This window comes from Hyperolius riggenbachi, chromosome 8 (assembly GCF_040937935.1).
Source record: "Hyperolius riggenbachi isolate aHypRig1 chromosome 8, aHypRig1.pri, whole genome shotgun sequence".
NCBI classification, from domain to species: Eukaryota; Metazoa; Chordata; class Amphibia; order Anura; family Hyperoliidae; genus Hyperolius; species Hyperolius riggenbachi.
Genome location: NC_090653.1, coordinates 261,363,249 through 261,383,538, shown reverse-complemented (window position 1 = coordinate 261,383,538; position 20,290 = coordinate 261,363,249). Strand labels below are relative to the sequence as shown.

Genomic DNA, 20,290 nt, shown 5'->3' with positions numbered 1-20,290 from the left:
ATCAATAATACCACCATACTCCACAAATCAATAATACGACCATACTCCACAAATCAATAATACCACCATACTCCACAAATCAATAATACAACCACACTCCACAAATCAATAATACAATCATACTCCACACATCAATAATACAACAATACTCCACAAATCAATAATACCACCATAATCTACAAATCAATAATACAACCATACTCCACAAATCAATAATACAACCACACTCTACAAATCAATAATACAACCATACTCTACAAATCAATAATACAACCATATTCCACAAATCAATAATACAACCATACTCCACAAATCAATAATACAACCATACTCCACAAATCAATAATACCACCATATTCCACAAATCAATAATACCACCATATTCCACAAATCAATAATACCACCATACTCCGCAAATCAATAATACAACCATACTCCGCAAATCAATAATACAACCATACTCCGCAAATCAATAATACCACCATATTCCACAAATCAATAATACCACCATATTCCACAAATCAATAATACCACCATACTCCACAAATCAATAATTCAACCATACTCCACAAATCAATAATACCACCATACTCCACAAATCAATAATTCAACCATACTCCACAAATCAATAATACCACCATACTCCACAAATCAATAATACCACCATACTCCACAAATCAATAATACAACCATACTCCGCAAATCAATAATACAACCATACTCCGCAAATCAATAATACAACCATACTCCGCAAATCAATAATACCACCATATTCCACAAATCAATAATACCACCATATTCCACAAATCAATAATACCACCATACTCCACAAATCAATAATTTAACCATACTCCACAAATCAATAATACAACCACACTCCACAAATCAATAATACCACCATACTCCACAAATCAATAATACCACCATACTCCACAAATCAATAATACAACCACACTCCACAAATCAATAATACAACCATACTCCACAAATCAATAATACCACCATACTCCACAAATCAATAATACCCTCATACTCCACAAATCAATAATACCACCATACTCCACAAATCAATAATACCACCATACTCCACAAATCAATAATACGACCATACTCCACAAATCAATAATACCACCATACTCCACAAATCAATAATACAACCACACTCCACAAATCAATAATACAATCATACTCCACACATCAATAATACAACAATACTCCACAAATCAATAATACCACCATAATCTACAAATCAATAATACAACCATACTCCACAAATCAATAATACAACCACACTCTACAAATCAATAATACAACCATACTCTACAAATCAATAATACAACCATATTCCACAAATCAATAATACAACCATACTCCACAAATCAATAATACAACCATACTCCACAAATCAATAATACCACCATATTCCACAAATCAATAATACCACCATATTCCACAAATCAATAATACCACCATACTCCGCAAATCAATAATACAACCATACTCCGCAAATCAATAATACAACCATACTCCGCAAATCAATAATACCACCATATTCCACAAATCAATAATACCACCATATTCCACAAATCAATAATACCACCATACTCCACAAATCAATAATTCAACCATACTCCACAAATCAATAATACCACCATACTCCACAAATCAATAATTCAACCATACTCCACAAATCAATAATACCACCATACTCCACAAATCAATAATACCACCATACTCCACAAATCAATAATACAACCATACTCCGCAAATCAATAATACAACCATACTCCGCAAATCAATAATACAACCATACTCCGCAAATCAATAATACCACCATATTCCACAAATCAATAATACCACCATATTCCACAAATCAATAATACCACCATACTCCACAAATCAATAATTCAACCATACTCCACAAATCAATAATACCACCATACTCCACAAATCAATAATACCACCATACTCCACAAATCAATAATACAACCATACTCCGCAAATCAATAATACAACCATACTCCGCAAATCAATAATACCACCATACTCCGCAAATCAATAATACAACCATACTCCGCAAATCAATAATACAACCATACTCCGCAAATCAATAATACAACCATACTCCGCAAATCAATAATACCACCATACTCCGCAAATCAATAATACGACCATACTCCACAAATCAATAATACCACCATACTCCACAAATCAATAATACCACCATACTCCACAAATCAATAATACCACCATACTCCACAAATCAATAATACCACCATACTCCACAAATCAATAATTCCACCATACTCCACAAATCAATAATACCACCATACTCCACAAATCAATAATACCACCATACTCCACAAATCAATAATACCACCATACTCCACAAATCAATAATACCACCATACTCCACAAATCAATAATACCACCATACTCCACAAATCAATAATACAACCACACTCCACAAATCAATAATACAACCATACTCCACAAATCAATAATACAACCATACTCCACAAATCAATAATACCACCATACTCCACAAATCAATAATACAACCATATTCCACAAATCAATAATACAACCATACTCCACAAATCAATAATACAACCATACTCCACAAATCAATAATACCACCATATTCCACAAATCAATAATACCACCATACTCCACAAATCAATAATTCAACCACACTCCACAAATCAATAATACCACCATATTCCACAAATCAATAATACAACCATATTCCACAAATCAATAATACAACCATACTCCACAAATCAATAATACAACCATACTCCACAAATCAATAATACAACCATACTCCACAAATCAATAATACAACCATACTCCGCAAATCAATAATACCACCATACTCCGCAAATCAATAATACAACCATACTCCGCAAATCAATAATACCACCATACTCCGCAAATCAATAATACCACCATACTCTACAAATCAATAATACCACCATACTCTACAAATCAATAATACAACCATACTCCACAAATCAATAATACAACCATACTCTACAAATCAATAATACAACCATATTCCACAAATCAATAATACAACCATACTCCACAAATCAATAATACAACCATACTCCACAAATCAATAATACCACCATACTCCACAAATCAATAATACCACCATACTCTACAAATCAATAATACCACCATACTCTACAAATCAATAATACCACCATACTCTACAAATTAATAATACCACCATACTCCACAAATCAATAATACAACCACACTCCACAAATCAATAATACAACCACACTCCACAAATCAATAATACAACCACACTCCACAAATCAATAATACCACCATACTCCACAAATCAATAATACAACCATACTCCACAAATCAATAATACCACCATACTCTACAAATCAATAATACCACCATACTCTACAAATCAATAATACAACCACACTCCACACATCAATAATACAACCACACTCCACACATCAATAATACAACCACACTCCACAAATCAATAATACCACCATACTCCACAAATCAATAATACAACCATACTCTACAAATCAATAATACCACCATACTCTACAAATCAATAATACAACCACACTCCACAAATCAATAATACAACCATACTCCACAAATCAATAATACAACCATACTCCACAAATCAATAATACCACCATACTCCACAAATCAATAATACAACCATACTCCACACATCAATAATACCACCATACTCCACAAATCAATAATACAACCACACTCCACAAATCAATAATACCACCATACTCCACAAATCAATAATACCACCATACTCCACAAATCAATAATACAACCATACTCCACAAATCCATAATGCAACCATAGAGGTGGGAGAGGTTAAGGACAATGCATGAACTGTCTTAAGGTGGCCACACACGATACAATAAAATGAATCGATTTTACGGTAATTCGATAAAAAAAGATCAGGTCTCCCGAAAAAATCGAAAGCTTTTTTTTCATTCGACTGAAAAATCCGATCGTATTTCCCGTTTTCTTCGATTTTCATTAACCGGAATGCCAGATATTTTTCATCAATCTTTCTAAAGATTGTATGGTGTGTGTTAGATTGTCAATTTATTAACATATACACCCTAGCAATTTTGTCATAGTTTCCAATTTATTTTTATCATAATTGGGGAAAAATTGAACATAACTGTGTGGTACATTGGTCATATTTTTTTAAAATGTTACAATCAGTCAGAAAAATTGATTGCTATTCTTAAATTGAACAGATATTTAAAAAATTGTATGGTGTGTGGCCACCTTTATATAGAGGGGTTTGGTAGGTGGGAAGCTGCATGAAGTGGAAGGGAGGAGAGACAGGATGCTGATTGTACCATTTTATTGTGAAGGGAGGAGGGACAGGATGCTGATTGTACCATTTTATTGAGAAGGGAGGAGGGACAGGAGTTGAGTAAGAATTCTCTTACAACTTTATCACCCAACAATGACATTAGCAATGTGCTTACCATACACCATTCCCTGGCCCGGATCTTCATCCGATTGAAGTTGCGCTCTTCTGCATATAGAGCTCCCATGAAGGACCCAATCGATGTCCCTCCAATCATGTCGATAGGAATGCCGCTCTCGATGAGCGCCTTAATGACACCAACTTGGGAACAGCCCCTGTGAGGGAACAAGAAACGAACATCAGCTACTAGATGTCTTCTGGTCACACTCCCAGCATGCTCTGGGGCAGGTGTGACACAAGCAGGGCTTACAACAGTTACACAAGTCCTATCAGATTATTTTAAAGTGGACCTGTACTCAGAACTTCCTCTCTGCTCTACAAGATAAGCTACAGCAAAACAACTTAAAAAAAACACAACACATTTCTTTGATACAGCTGATACAAATCTTGCAATAAATCTACAGTGTGTCTACTTCCCGCTTTAATGGAAGCAGACATATTGTTAACATCCTGTGTTTTCAAGTTAGCTGGTCTGCAAAGGAAGCCAGCTGACACAGCTGAGAGGTCAAATTAAAACTTGTGATTAGTCACAGATGAGGGGGAATTAGACAGGATTAACTCTCTAAATACACACAGGTTGCATTGCTTTCTGTTTTCCTTCTGTCCTGTGCAAGAGTGCAGGTCCACTATAAATTCTTTAACTTCTGAAAATAACCAGTAGCTGTACTCCAACAACCTGTCATTCCATGTATTGTGATTGTTACATTTACACTTCTTGTCCAGAAATTGCTGAACACAACGATTTTCAACACTGTTTGACCCTTTGTGTTGCATGGATGGTCTTGAAATGGAACAGAGAAAAAACACTGTACCTGAAATAGAATTTGTGTGTACATGATCCTTGGCTTAAAGTGGATCAGAGATGAAAAACTAACTAAAACAAGTAACTGGTCTATATATCTTATTTCAAGTTTAGCTAGTTTACACAGCATATCTAGTTGCAAACAGCTTCAAAAGTTTATGATTATGTATTCCTGTGATACAATGAGGGCAGCCATGTTTTGTTTGTCACAGGCTGAGGGCTGGAGATGCTATCAGCTTGCCTGTGTGTAAATTCACTCCCCTCTCCTCCTCCCCTCTAACTCTGAAATCAATGGCTAGTAACACCTCCCCCTCCTCCTGCCCAAATTGAGCTCCCATAAGCCCTTGCTACAGTGCCAAGGCACAAAAGGAGCTTGTTTAGTTTATAGGGAATTAGAGTATTAAAACAAACAAAAAACAGTATTGGGCTTGAGGAATGCCCTATAAACTATATGAAAGGAACACAATTATGCAATGGGTAAAAGTTTATCTCGGATCCACTTTAAAGGAGACATAACCTCAGGAATAGTGTTGCCCAGCAAGCTTGAGGTGAAGCAGAATACCATGGCCTCCATTCACTAAGCAGTTTAGACTAGTCTACAGATGTTTTTTAGTCTACTGATGGTTTGGTGTAATGTTTTAGACCCGTTTTCAGACCTGATATAATGCCTAATACACACGGTAAGATTTTCCGTGCGATAGATGGATCCGATAGATAAAATCCATCATTTCCGATATTGCTCCCGATTGTTTCTGCGCTCGATTTCTCATACCAGTGAATGGAAAAAGCTAAGAAAAAACGAATGAACATAGGAGAATCGAGTGCAGAATCGTGCGAAAAAACGATCAGGTCGGAAAATCGCATGGAAAATAGTACCGTGGGCACCCAGCATTACATTCAGTAATTACACAATTCACAAAGGCAAACAAGGAGTAACCACGCCCACTTTTCTGACAGAGATTAGGCCAGATGATTTCTGGGGGTAAAGTAATTCCGTGAGGTATTTTAGTTGTGGGGATGGAACCTTTTCAATTAATTATGCAGGAGTTTAATAATATGCAGAGGAGAGCTCATCAGAGGAGAAGGATGTCAGTCATAGCTCATTGATTGTGAATTGCATCTTTTGATCATTTCCCCTGCTTTACCCACCTAATTACCAAATGTTTTAGATCAGGTCTAAAAACAGGTCTAAAACATTTGGTAATAGGGAATTCCCCTTTGATACAACTGACCAAACCATCAGTAGACTAAAAACCATCAGTAGACTAGTCTAAACTGCTTAGTGAATTGAGGCCACGTAAAACAGAAATTTGCCTTCTTAAAACAGAAGGTATATGTGAGTATTCAGGTAGGAGTGAGCATATGATGTCTCCCATGATGCATCACTGTTGAATATGCAAATCATCCCTTTATTGTCACCAATAGCTAAGCACACCTCCGGAATAGTGCTGGTGATTGTATTCAGGATTTTGAATTCGGAGACCCGATTCCTCTGGAAAAGCACGGTTCAGCACCTGAGCCAGCGGACAAGCTCATGGGGAGGTCACTTACTGGAGCATCATGAGACACTGAGGCTTCCTTCTGGCTCGAAGTCACATGACGCTGTCCGCTTGCTCAGGTGCTGAACTGTGCTGTTCAGGAGAATTCAGGTTTCCCAATTCAAAATCCTGAATTCAATCACCAGCCCTACTCAGGAGAGGGAAACCCAATAGGACATGGGAACAAGGGTACAAAGTGTTGAGCGACCATTAAAGGACAACTGTAGTGAGAGGGATATGGAGGCTGCCATATTTATTTCCTTTTAACCACTTAACGACCTCCTAACGCCGATAGGCGTCGGCGGGTCGTTAGTGGTATAGCATGGAAACTATGCTAGTTCACGGAGACTGCCTCCGTGAACAGTGTGCGAGCCGCCGAACGCGGCTCGCACGCATAATGTAAACATCCGGGGAAGAAATCCCCGCTGTTTACATCACACGGCGCTGCTGCGCAGCAGCGCCGTGACGTAGATCGGCGATCCCCGGCCTCTGATTGGCCGGGGATCGCCGTCATCTGATAGGCAGAAGCCTATCATATCAGGCGCAGGACGGAATTCCGTCCTGCGCCGCTCAGAAATAAAAGGTAGAGGGAGGGAAAGCCGGGGAGCCCAGAAAACGCTGCGGAGGGGGGCTTTGAAGAGCCCCCCCCCTGCAAATCAGTAGTAGCCGGCGGCGATCAGACCCCCCCTGCAGGACATCCCCCTAGAGGGGAAAAAAGGGGGGAAGTCTGATCGCCCTGCCACATTCCTGATCGGTGCTGCGGGCTGTAGAGCCCACACAGCACCGATCAGTGCAAAATCCCCTGGTCCTTAAGTGGTTTAAACAACACCAGTTGCCTGGCAGCCCAACTGATCTATTTGACTGTAGTAGTGTCTGAATTACACCAGAAACCACAAGCAGCTAATCTTGTCAGTTCTGACAATTTCAGAAACATCTGATCTGCTGCATGCTTGTTCAGGGTCTGTGGCTAAAAGTATTAGAGGCAGAGGATCAGCAAGATAGCCAGGCAACTGGCATTGCTTAAAAAGAGACTTAAGCGAACAAAAATTGCTATTTTTACCTCCTAGTACTCTCATTAGATGTAAACCGCGGCACCCTTGCCGCAAAACAACCGCTTTAGACCCCCCAAATCCCCAGGGGGGTGAGGGGGGCAATCCGGCTGGCGCTTCCTGAAAGAGGCAGCTCTGCCTCTCCTGATGGCAAACTTCTAGGGGCGGCACCCGCCGTCCGTGGGCGGGGGGGCCGCCGAGCCGGAGGGGTAGAAGCAGGACGGGGGTATTGGGCCTAGCGGTGGGGAGGGGGTCGGACCCTCCCTCGCCTGGGTCCCCCGATCTGCGCTCCCCTCCAGCTGTAAATAGGAAGCAGCCGATGCCCGATAGTAAGAGGCACGGGCGGCGAGGACTCACCTTTTCCGCGTTCCAGCGTGCGCTCCACTGACGTCACTTCCTGCAACGCCGTCTGGGGTCGGCGGTGTCAATTTTTTCTAAATTTGCCTCCGGCGGCAAAAAGTCTAGGGCCGGCCCTGAGCGGGGATGCGGCGGTTTACATCTAATGAGACTACTGAAGCGAACTACCAGGTAAAAATAGCAATTTTTGTTCGCTTCAGAGTCTCTTTAAAAGGAAATAAATATGGCAGCCTCCATATCCCTCTCACCTCAGTTGTCCTTTGAAGTGGAAGTTCCTTCCTCTATACAGAACCCTCATCTGACCACACCCACCTCCTTCGCTCTCTCATGTGGGCGGGGTCACCTCTGTGTTTACAATTTAAAGGGTACCTGAGGTGAGAGACATATGGAGGCAGACATGTATTTGCTTTTTAGCAATACTAGTTGCCTGGCAGCCCTCTAATGCTTAGACCCTGAACAAGCATGCAGATCTGCTGTTTGCAACTGAAGTGTGACTGGATTAGCTGCATGCTTGTTTTATGTGTGTTATTCAGACACTACTGCAGCCAAAGTAATGAACAGGACTGCCAGGTAACTGGTATCATTTAAAAGGAAATAAATATGCCGCCCAGCCCTTCCCCAGCAATCAACAGCGCAGAGGGAGAGACTGAAAAAGATTGGCTGAGTGTAAAGCGGATGCTGCTGCCTACAGTCTGCAGCCCCGAATCACATAATCAAAATATTTGTATAGCGCTTTTCTCCTGTCGGACTCAAATGCTCAAAAGCTGCAGCCACTGGAACGCGCTCAGGAGGCCACCCTGCAGTGTTAGGGAGTCTTGTCTTGGACTCCTTACTGAATAGGTACCGACCCTAGCCAGGATTCAAACCCTGATCTCCCATGTCAGAGCCCTTAAAAAGCCTCTGACCAAAAATGGAACTTTATCCCAATCAGTAGCTGATACCCCCTTTTACATGATAAATCTATTCCTTTTCACAAACAGACCATCAGGGGGCTCTGTATGACTGATATGGTAGAGAAACCCCTCCCACAAGAAGCTCTGAGTACCGAGGTACTTCTGGCAGTTTCCTGTCTGTGAACCCTGTTGCATTGTGGGAAATAGCTGTTTACAGCTGTTTCAAACTGCCAAAACAGCAAGCAGCAGCTACATCACCTGCCAGCAGTAAAAATGTCACCATGTAATAAATGTCAGAATATAAATCAGGGATTTAAAAGATTTTACAATGGGCAAACACTGACATCAATCATTTATACTTAATTATTGTAAAAATGAAGCATTTTTTTTATTACATTATTTTCACTGGAGTTCCTCTTTAACCAGTACACTATCCAGCCACACATGATTCAGTTGGCTTAATGGTAAGACAAGTGATGATGGGACATCAGGACTGCATTAGCTGCTAACAGGCACCACCAGGTCCAACAGTCAGGTGGGACAGGGGGCAGGATCAACCCCATCTCAATAGCCTTGCTGCTTAACCACTTAAGTACCAGCGGTCTCTGCCCCCTTAGGGACCAGAGACCGCTGGTACAAGAACGACGGAATCCCGACGGATCGCCTCGCATCCGGCCGCCATCCTAAGGACATAGACTGTCGTCTCTATGACAGCAGAGCCATGTGAGCCGGTCAGGAGCCGCTTTCATTGGCTCCTGACCGTGTATATCAATGTAAGCCAATGGGAGCGGCTTACATTGATAGACACAGCCAGGAGCCAATGAAATCGGCCCCTGACCCGATCACATGACTCTGCCGTCATAGAGACAGGCAGAGCCAGTGAGCTGTAGGGAGAGACGTTGGGTTTGAGCGGCGCGATCGTCGGGGAGCGATGGAAACGGCGGATGGGCGCTGCGGACGGTGATTGAAATCTACGCTCTGCCAGCCAGGAGCCCACCAAACAGGGTATAGATTTCAATCACCGCAGTCCGAAAGTAGTTAATGATGACATCATGACATCATCAGGATTCCTTTAATAACTGCAAGCTTTACTTTTCTTAAGCGGACCCTAGTGAGAAGGTCTAGAATCTGTGATAGACCTGGGAACATTTGGCCAAACTGCAGTCACAGGATCCTGCAGTATTTTTCGGAGAGTATGCATGCCAATGCAAAAGATAGAAGGTCTGAAGAATCGCTTCCGAATCAGTTTTCAAAAGTGTGTTCGGTTTTCTAAAAACATCTCACCCTGCTCCTGAAAAAGTTCCGGCGGTATCAATCACTATCCCCCCTCCAGGCCACAAAACACTCTGGGGAAATATGTAATTCAGCTGGCAGCCGAATTGCACTGTTTTTATCGGAAATTTGGGCTCTGTCTTTTGACGCAACCCAAACTACCAACTGAGCGCCGATATAGCTGTAATTCCTGTTACAGCCTATGGCGGTGCCAACTGTACCCAAATTTCCAGCCCCGCATTTGTCCGATTCGACCTGCGGGATCTTCGAGTGTCATTTTCTGCCGGTTTCTGGTGCTGAGCCCCACCCCCTGCACAGTAGGTCATTGGCACTCCTCTATTTTGATCTGATCGCGGTGGAAAACGGGCAGAAAACGGCTGCGCAAAGTGCAAGAGCAAGAGCGATCTCTAGTGGGCCCCAAGCAGGAAGCTCAGATTTCCATCTTAGTATATAAGATCTTGTCGCTCATTTAGCGTCTGATCCCTTTATGATAAAGCATACGAGATCCTCGCCTGTGGTTGGGTAAAGGGTTAATCTCCCCAGCGTGCGGCAGAAATAAATCCCGCTCTCGAGTCTCACGCTGATATTATTATTCCTCTCTGGGTATAGTTTACTCCTCTGCTAATTGTAATCGGTATTTTGGGCTCTTCGCCGCAAGACGCGCAGATTATACACTGCCAGCTTGATTTGAGGCTGATTTACATATCGCCTGCCTCTCCCGACCTTCAAACCGAATCCCAGCGCGGCTACGCTCCCCTCTGCGAGGATGGGATGCTGGGAATTCGGAAGGAAGGAGGAGATCGCGCTGTCTGGATTTAGCATCCGTGCAAGACACAATGCAGCGCCTGACGATAATCCTACACCGTCTATAGGCGGCAATTCTGCGGTTTTAACAGGGCAATACGCTGGACAAAGCTACCCATTGAAAAAGGCTTACAGGGATTTACCGTCTGCGGGAGAAGTAAATGCTGTAATAAGAACAAGCTGACAACGCACACAAGTCAGCAGAGTCGTGCTATAAAAAGAGTTTAAAGCAGCAGTGGCAGCCATGCTGTCCCAAGAATCCCCCCCCCCCCAAAAAAAATATAAGTAGATAAATACTTGTTCTACTCACCTAATATATCCACGTCTACTTACATAACTGTCCATGTTTCGATTTCAGTGAATTTTATATAGTAAATAAAGACAAAGCTGTTCCAGTCACTTTCCATCTTTACTGCTGCTAACTGAAGCCAATCCTGATGTCATTTTCTCCCTTACTCTTATTTTCCCCTAGAAACTGCACTGCCATAGCCTGCTTGCTTTGTAAACACGTGAGCACAGCATAGATCATATTTCAGCAATGTCTGCAGAGGGGTGAGGTGTATTTCCATTCTCAGCCTCATGTCACACTGAACTGCCCTCAGCCAATCGGTGAGGAGCAGGAATGTGGGAGGGGAGATAACCAGCTTCCCTCTCCCTGGCAATGTACCAGAATAGAGCCAGGCTGACTGAGATAACAATTGCAGCAGAAACAATTATGATTATATTGGAATGCTTGCAATGCAGACTGCATGTGTAGACTACATAATAAACACAGAGCAGTGGGTAAAAATTTGATTTTATGACTGACAATCCCGCTTTAAAGAGGAAATGTAGTGAAAATAACATAATTAATAAAATTGCTTAATTATTTTTTCCCCGTTTGTAAAACCGTTTCTCTCCCTGATTTACATACTGACATTTATCACAGGTGATTACATCATTTGTTCTGCCAGGTGCAGCTCTGCGGAATGTTTGTTTACTGAGAGTTCCAAAGACAGTGAAAACATACTTGGTCTCCCAGAATGCTCTTAGAGGAGACTTCCACATAGCTAAATAGCCTAGGCTAAACATCAATGGGTTATTAGGAACACCATACTAATACAGTGTTTGACCCCCTTTCGCCTTCAGAACTGCCTTAATTCTACGTGGCATTGATTCAACAAGGTGCTGAAAGCATTCTTTAGAAATGTTGGCCCATATTGATAGGATAGCATCTTGCAGTTGATGGAGATTTGTGGGATGCACATCCAGGGCACGAAGCTCCCGTTCCATCACATCCCAAAGATGCTCTATTGGGTTGAGATCTGGTGACTGTGGGGGGCATTTTAGTACAGTGAACTCATTGTCATGTTCTAGAAACCAATTGGAAATGATTCGAGCTTTGTGACATGGTGCATTATCCTGCTGGAAGTAGCCATCAGAGGATGGGTACATGCTGGTCATGAAGGGATGGACATGGTCAGAAACAATGCTCAGGTAGCCCGTGGCATTTAAACCATGTCCAATAGGCACTAAGAGGCCTAAAGTGTGCCAAGAAAACATCCTCCACACCATTACACCACCAGGCTGCACAGTGGTAACAAGGCATGATGGATCCATGTTCTCATTCTGTTTACGCCAAATTCTGTCTTCAACTGTCCAAATTTGGTGAGCTCGTGCAAATTGTAGCCTCTTTTTCCTATTTGTAGTGGGGATGAGTGGTACCCGGTGGGTTCTTTTGCTGTTGTAGCCCATCCGCCTCATGGTTGTGCGTGTTGTGGCTTCACAAATGCTTTGCTGCATACCTCGGTTGTAACAAGTGGTTATTTGTCAACGTTGCTCTTCTATCAGCTTGCATCAGTCGGCCCATTCTCCTCTGACCTCTAGCATCAACAAGGCATTTTCACCCACAGGACTGCCGCATACTGGATGTTTTTCCCTTTTCACACCATTATTTGTAGACCCTAGAAATGGTTGTGCATGAAAATCCCAGTAACTGAGCAGATTGTGAAATTCTCAGACCGGCCCGTCTAGCACCAACAACCATACCATGCACAAAATTGCTTAAATCACCTTTCTTTCCCATTCTGACATTCAGTTTGGAGTTCCGGAGATTGTCTTGACCAGGACCACACCCCTAAATGCATTGAAGCAATGGCCATGTGATTGGTTGAGTAGATAATTGCATTAATGAGAAATTGAACAGGTGTTCCTAATAATCCTTTAGGTGAGTGTACAGCAATATATAGGAAGTGTTTCTGATGCTAACAACAATAACATCCCCCTATCTACCCTACATACACCTAACACCATACCTTCCCACCGCACTGATACCTTTCTGTCACATCTTTGTCAAGATGCGGGCACCTGGTAGCCTGATAAGTAGTGCAGCGTAGCACTTGCCATCTTGCTGCGGGCAAAGCGCAGTGTTTGTTGACCACAAGGCCTGGGAGAAATACTGTATCACTTCTCTCTATGCAGGCATCATGTGCGGATCACAGACCTCGCTTGTCTGGAAAGCGGTTTTTCATTGGCTGCAGGCAGGAATGTCTCCAGTTACTCACTGAATTCTATAAGCGATAGCCGTGTAGAGAGCAGAGAGAAGGCGGTGGATGTCAGACATGGGGCTCAGTGCATGCCAGAGATCCCACACATGACAGATATCAGCTGACACGTATGGTTCTGCTGGCTGCACATGTCAGTTATCCTTATGTAGAGCACGTATAGAGTCTCAGCATCCATGTCAGAGGCGGATCAGCCAGAACATGACTGGTACAGGCAGAGTGTGTAAGTGGAATACGCTGCAGGGCCTGTGCAGCCTGGCGGAGTGCTTTACAGAGCAGAGCAGAGCGCCGCCCGGCAGCCATCTAACTCAACCTAACTGTCTGGATAGTTGTCTGCCTCCAGGCTAAAGTGTTACTCTACAAACACACAGAGTTCAGCGCCTCCGTCATCAGACTCAACTTAATAGGTCTGGATAGTGGTCTGTCTCCAGGATAAAGTGTTACTCTACCCACACATAGAGCAGAGCGCAACTCAATGTGTCAATTGGACCGCAGTGTTGTACTGTTAGGTGCTGTGACATGCTATGGGCTGCCGATTGACTGCATCTCCTGTCCTGCCCCCGTCTGACCAAAATCTTCCATCTGTTCCGATTGATCGGAAATCGATAAAAACGTTTTTGTGCCATCAATTCCCAGCAGATTTGATCACCGTGATCAAACCTGCTGCAATTGGGAAAATCAATGTGTGTATGAGCTGCTGAAGTGAGAGACATATGGAGTCTGACATATTAATTTCCTTTTAAACAATGCACATTGCCTGGCTGCCCTGCTGATCCTCTGCCTTTAATACGCTTAGCCAAAGAGCCTGAACAAACATGCAGATTATTATTATTATTTAGAATGTATAGTCCTATGTCTATGTATGTATTGTAGTCTAGGGCCAATTTAGGGGGAAGCCAATGAACTTATCTGCATGTTTTTGGGGAAGTGGGAGGAAACCGCAGTGCCCGGAGGAAATCCACACAAACACGGGGAGAACATACAAACTCCTTGCAGATGCTGACCTGGCTGGGATTCGAACTGAGACCCAGTGCTGCAAGGCAAGAGCGCTAACCACTATGCCACTGTGCTGCCCCAATCAGAAAAGAGTTTGACTTGTCTGACTGCATTTGCTGCATGCTTGTTATAGCTTTGTGATTCAGACACTACTGCAGCCACAGAGATCAGCAGGACAGCCAGGAAACTGGAATGGTTTAAAAGGAAATGAATATGGCAGCCTCCGCATCCCCCTCTCTTCAGGTTCCTTTAAGTTTCACATCTGGAACAAGCATAAGGCCTGTGATGCCAGAAACACCAGCTCTGCACGCTGGTGGATGGAAACCGCTTATGAGAGAGATTGGAGAACGCTGTCGGGAAGCTGCGTCTATTGGTGTAAATCTCCTTCAGCGGTATTCATTACAGCGCGTCTTCTAGTCAGCCTCGTGTTGGGGGATCGATGAAAGCGAACGCGTTCTCTGTGGTTACGCGGCGGCGATGAGAAGCTGTAATTATAAAACTCGTCTGGTGGAACGCTCAGAAATGTGTCATTACACGCTGACAGGTGTCACACATCCCAATAACGCGGCCGCCGCGTGACGTGCTGCGAAGACTAAGAACGGAAGATTAGACTGGTGATTGGGGAAGACGCTGTGGCAGATGCGGGGATGGGATGGCGCTCTATCAGGAAGAGGACACCGTCACCCCCTCCCCCTCAGGAATGACGAGCAGGACAATCGCATAGCGGTGAAATAAGGCGATAGGACCGTCCCAGTCTTAAGTGCTCCCTTTGGGTATATCACAAAGACGGTGCTCATTATTAATGTATTTACCAAGTGCGAGTTGGAGAATGCAGCCTCGGGGCAAACTGACAATCAGACAGCCTAATCCCTCCCCCACCCCAACTACCTGCTTCTACTGACCTACATTACCCATGTGCTATCAGTGTACTGCAGTGCTGGGCGCAGGTTTCAGGTCTGTAGAGGGACGCCCTTAACCTCCTGAGGACCGCGGTGTAACACCCCCCCCCAGGCTATTTTGACTAAAATAGGCCATTGCAGCTTTGGGGCCCCGCTGCAGGGCTGTACAGCTCAGCACACAAGCGATCCTTGTTCTCTTTAAAGAGAATCTGTATTGTTAAAATCGCACAAAAGTAAACATACCAGTGCGTTAGGGGACATCTCCTATTACCCTCTGACACAATTTTGCCGCTCCTCGCCGCATTAAAAGTGGTTAAAAACTGTTTTAAAAAACACAAAATGGCCACCAAAACAGGAAGTAGGTTGATGTACAGTATGTCCACACATAGAAAATACATCCATACACAAGCAGGCTGTATACAGCCTTCCTTTTAAATCTCAAGAGATCATTTGTGTGTTTATTTCCCCCTGCATCTCTCATGCACTGAAGTTTCAGGCTGCTCTTTTCTTCCTGCAAACAGCTTTGCCCTTGTCTGTAATTCCTCACTATGTGAAAGCCCAGCCAGCTCAGAGGACGATTTATCCAGCTTGTAAAAGATAAGAGAGAAGCTGCCCTAATCTAAATAATACACAGGCAGTGTGCATAGAGGGGCCTGGAAGGGGGAGTTCATAACAGAACCACAACACTGAAAAACTTGACAGCCTTCCAGACACAGGCCGACAAGTCTGACAGGGGAAAGCTACATTGATTTATTACAGAGACTGTGATAGTAGAAAGTGCTGCAGTAAGCTAGAACACATTAGAATAGCTTTTGGAGCTTGTAGGATGATAAAAAACAGGATGCAATTTTTGTTACGGAGTCTCTTTAAATAAAATAGTGTATTTTTTTTAATTATGTTTCCCTCCCTCCCCCAGCTCGTCACAGCCAATGGTTCCTGTGTCCCCCAGAGGGACAGTCCCTAGTACATCGCTGCCTTAGATCGCAGCGCTGTACAGAGTCATTAAACGGCAGTTTCGCCATCTAACAGTCTTCGAGTGGGAGGGAGACTGATGGCGAGGCAGATCTCTATCACCCATGCGGAGATGCGTGCTCATCGGCGTGCGCGATCTCCTGCAATCCCCATTCCCGGCGTTCATGCCAATTGGCATGGAGCGGTCTTGTGGCTGCCACCGCATTCACGCATATTGGCGTGGAGCGATCGGCAAGTAGTTAATTTACTCTACCCGAAGCCTGGGTGTCCTTTTTAAAAATGAAAGGTAGTTCCATGTAGCCCTCTGAAGCGTGATTATCGGACGCATCTTTTGTTGTTTAGTCGCTATTCAGTGGTGTCCGCCTCTTTCATGAACCACAGCATGCCAGGCCCCTCTACCCTCTGATGCCTCTCCAAATTCATGTTTGTTGCTTCCATGACACTATCCAGCCATCTCATTCTCTACCGTCCCCTCCTCCTTTTGCCCTCTATCTTTCCCAGCATCAGGGTCTTCTCTAATCAGTCCTGCCTTATTTGTCCAAAGTATTTCAGCTTCAGCATTGCTCCTTCCAATGAACAGTCGGGGTTAATTTCTACAAACCTCAAGCGCATTTAAAAAAACAAAACAGATACATACCTACAGGGGCGCTGCCAGCGTACAAGCTGGGCACTCCCCTGCTTTGCGCCTCACTGTAGAGGGGGGCATCGGTCTGCTGCTGGTGGCCGCCCGCCGACCTTCCCTGTGTAGCCCCGTGGGTCCCCAGTAACTCACGTAACCCCACTCCAGCGCGGACTCCTCTGGCCGAGGCTGCACTCTCCTCCTTTCACCGCTGCCGGGCTAGCGTCCTATCTCCATGGTTACCTGGAGGCACCTTGCATGACGTCAGAGGTGCCGCCAGAAGTAACAATTGCGATAGGATGCGGCGAGAGGAGAAGAGCTCTGAGAGAGGTAGAGAGTCTGGCAAAAGTCCACATTGGAAGGGGGTTATGTAAGTCACTTTTTAACCAATACTTGGGCACCTATAGCTCACTGCCTATACTGGGGCACCACCTGTACCTGGCTACCTATATACTGCAGCACTATAACTCATTACCTATACTGAGGGTACTACCTGTACCTGGCTACCTATACTGCAGCACCTATAGCTTGCTACTTATACTGAGGGTATCACCTGTACCTGGCTACCTATACTGGGTAACCTATAGCTAAGCTTGCTACCTATACTGGGGCACCACCTGTACCTGAATACCTATACTGGGGCACCTATAGCTCGCTACCTATACTGGGTGCACCTGTACTTGGCTAACCTATACTGTGGCAGCTATGCCTGGATACCTATACTGGGGGCACTTATGACTGGCTACCTATATCTGGATACCTATACTGGGAGCTCCTATGCCTGGTTACCTATAGGGGGGCACCTATAATTGGCTAGGACAGGGTGACAAGAGGTGACACGGGGACAAAAGAGGCACAAGGAGAGAAAAGAGGCAAAGTGGGAACAGAGGTGACACAGAGGGAGACAAAAGAGGCACAGGGAGAACAGAGATGAGACAGGGACATGAGGTCACACAGAAGAGGACACAACAGGCACAAACTGAGGTGATAAAAGAGGCACAGGGAGAACAGTGGGGGACAACAGAGAACGGATTCAGGTTAAGTGTGGACATCCAGTCCCCATCTAATTTATTACCGGGGACTACCTGTATTTTGTTAGTATTTGGCTCCACCCACATCATGTCATGACCCCGCCCACATTTGTCATCGCCCTTGGTGATGCCACGCCCATTTTAGCTAGGGTGCTCAGGGAGGGGTGCCCCCAAATTATGGACTGCTTGGGGCCACCAGACCTAAGCTGCGCCCATGCTTACCTAAGGCGAGGGAAGGCTCTGGGTGCTATAAAGCCATCTCATTCCTCTCCTGGTCCCCTCGTTCCAGCGCTGACTCCCCGTTCAAATTTCCCATCATGGGAGGCTTTGGAAGTCTTCAAGAGACCGAGTGCTCCCGAAGACGGTCAGCTACGTACTGCACATGTGTGAGTGTGCAAGAGAGTGTGCTCGCACATGCGCAGTAAGGAGTGGCCAGTCTTCAGGAGAACTCGGGCTCCCGCAGACGTCTGAAGACACCCGGGGTGGAAGAGACCAGTCTCCAACCCATCAGCCGGAGACTGCTACTAGGAGAGCCAGCACTGGAACGAGGGGACCAGGAGAGGAACAGGAAGGCTCTATAGGACCCAGAGCCTTCCCCCTCTGCTTAGGTCAATATCAATTTTTTTTATTTTGAAAACACTTCAGCTTCACTTGAAGGATTGACTGATTGGATCTTCTTGGTAGTCCAAGGGACTCTCAAAAGTCTTCTGCAGCACCACAATTCGAAGACGTAGTGAGGCTCAGCCTTCCTTACTGGTCCCTGTTAAATTGTGTCCCTCAGACTTGACTACTTCTTCCCTGCAGACAAGCTGCCAATCCTCAGACTGGCGGTGGTAATATCGGAGGAATGAGATTACACCGGCGAAAAGTAAAGGTGTGAGGGTTATCACACTTCCTACCTTTACTTTGTCTCTGTGAATTCTCATTCCTCGCAGGTACCTGCGTTTTGACCTCTGCAGCACGATTACCTAGGCCAGTGATCTGCAAACTTGGCTCTCCAGCTGTTAAGTCCCACAATGCATTGCCAGAGTCTGAAAGCCACAGTCCATGATTCATAAAGGCAAATGCATTGTGGGACTTGTAGTTCCTTAACAGCTGGAGAGCCAAGTTTGCAGATCACTGACCTAGGCACATTTACCTCCTGACTGTGAAGCCCTATTCCTTTGAACATTCTCACTTCCTTTCTGTAGACTGGCAGCGAATCAGGATGCAGGGATAGGTTGATATCTGAAGAATAGGACTTCACAGTGAACCCTTGAATCTTGCGTCGAGGTGCTTTGGTTGATAATTCACCCAGTTAAGGATACCATGCATGAAGTGCCTGCTTGCTTGATGACTGGTGTGGGTTACAGTGGGGAAGAGTTCAAAGCAAGGAACCACGACGCTGGTGAACTGGCAGAGTTCAATATACTGGCTTTTTTAAACTAATTAATTCTCTGTTTTACGGACATGGTGGTTTTTATCAGTGTCTGTGCTACAGGTTGCAGTGTTCAAGTATTTTGGAGTGCTAACGGCTAATATTAGTATGGGGGCGGGGGGGCTTTGACTCCACTGCAGCGTTGCGATCGCAAAGGTGCTGTCTGAAGCATTTTTGAAGTAAACGCATTCAAGGTATGCAAAGGTCAAATCACGATCACACCAGGAATCTCATTTATAAGTGCAGTACTTGGGGATTTAAAAAATCGCAAGTGATTAGTGGCGCCCAGGCCTTAAACATTTGCTGCGGTTTCCTTGCAAAGCCTGATGGGAGTGGTGTATTCCTTGAGCAGTGGGTGGGCAGAATCCAGCAACTCCGTTTAAGAGACCAGAGCTGTGCTTGGCTGTACACAGCAGTCCTGCCCCATCCCCAGCCTGAAGCAGATACAGAATCAGTCAGTTGGCTGCACATACAAAGCCTCCTTTGTGGCATCACTTAACCCATTAGAAGCTTCAATAGAGTTTGAGATAAGTGCACTGCTTTTGAGCTCAGTTGGCAGAACTCGTGCTGTCAATTCTTGCAATG

At 44.4% G+C, this 20,290-nt stretch overlaps 1 protein-coding gene across 3 annotated transcripts in view; it reads right to left on the bottom strand.

The window, feature by feature from the left end:
• The window catches only part of PNPLA7 (patatin like phospholipase domain containing 7), a 412,399-nt gene that overhangs the window by 90,643 nt on the left and 301,466 nt on the right, over window positions 1-20,290 (bottom strand). For all 3 annotated transcript variants that reach the window (XM_068248745.1, XM_068248744.1, XM_068248743.1), the window contains one exon: window positions 4,512-4,668. In XM_068248745.1, the coding sequence (XP_068104846.1) occupies window positions 4,512-4,668 (157 nt within the window). The remainder of the gene's footprint in view (window positions 1-4,511; window positions 4,669-20,290) is intronic.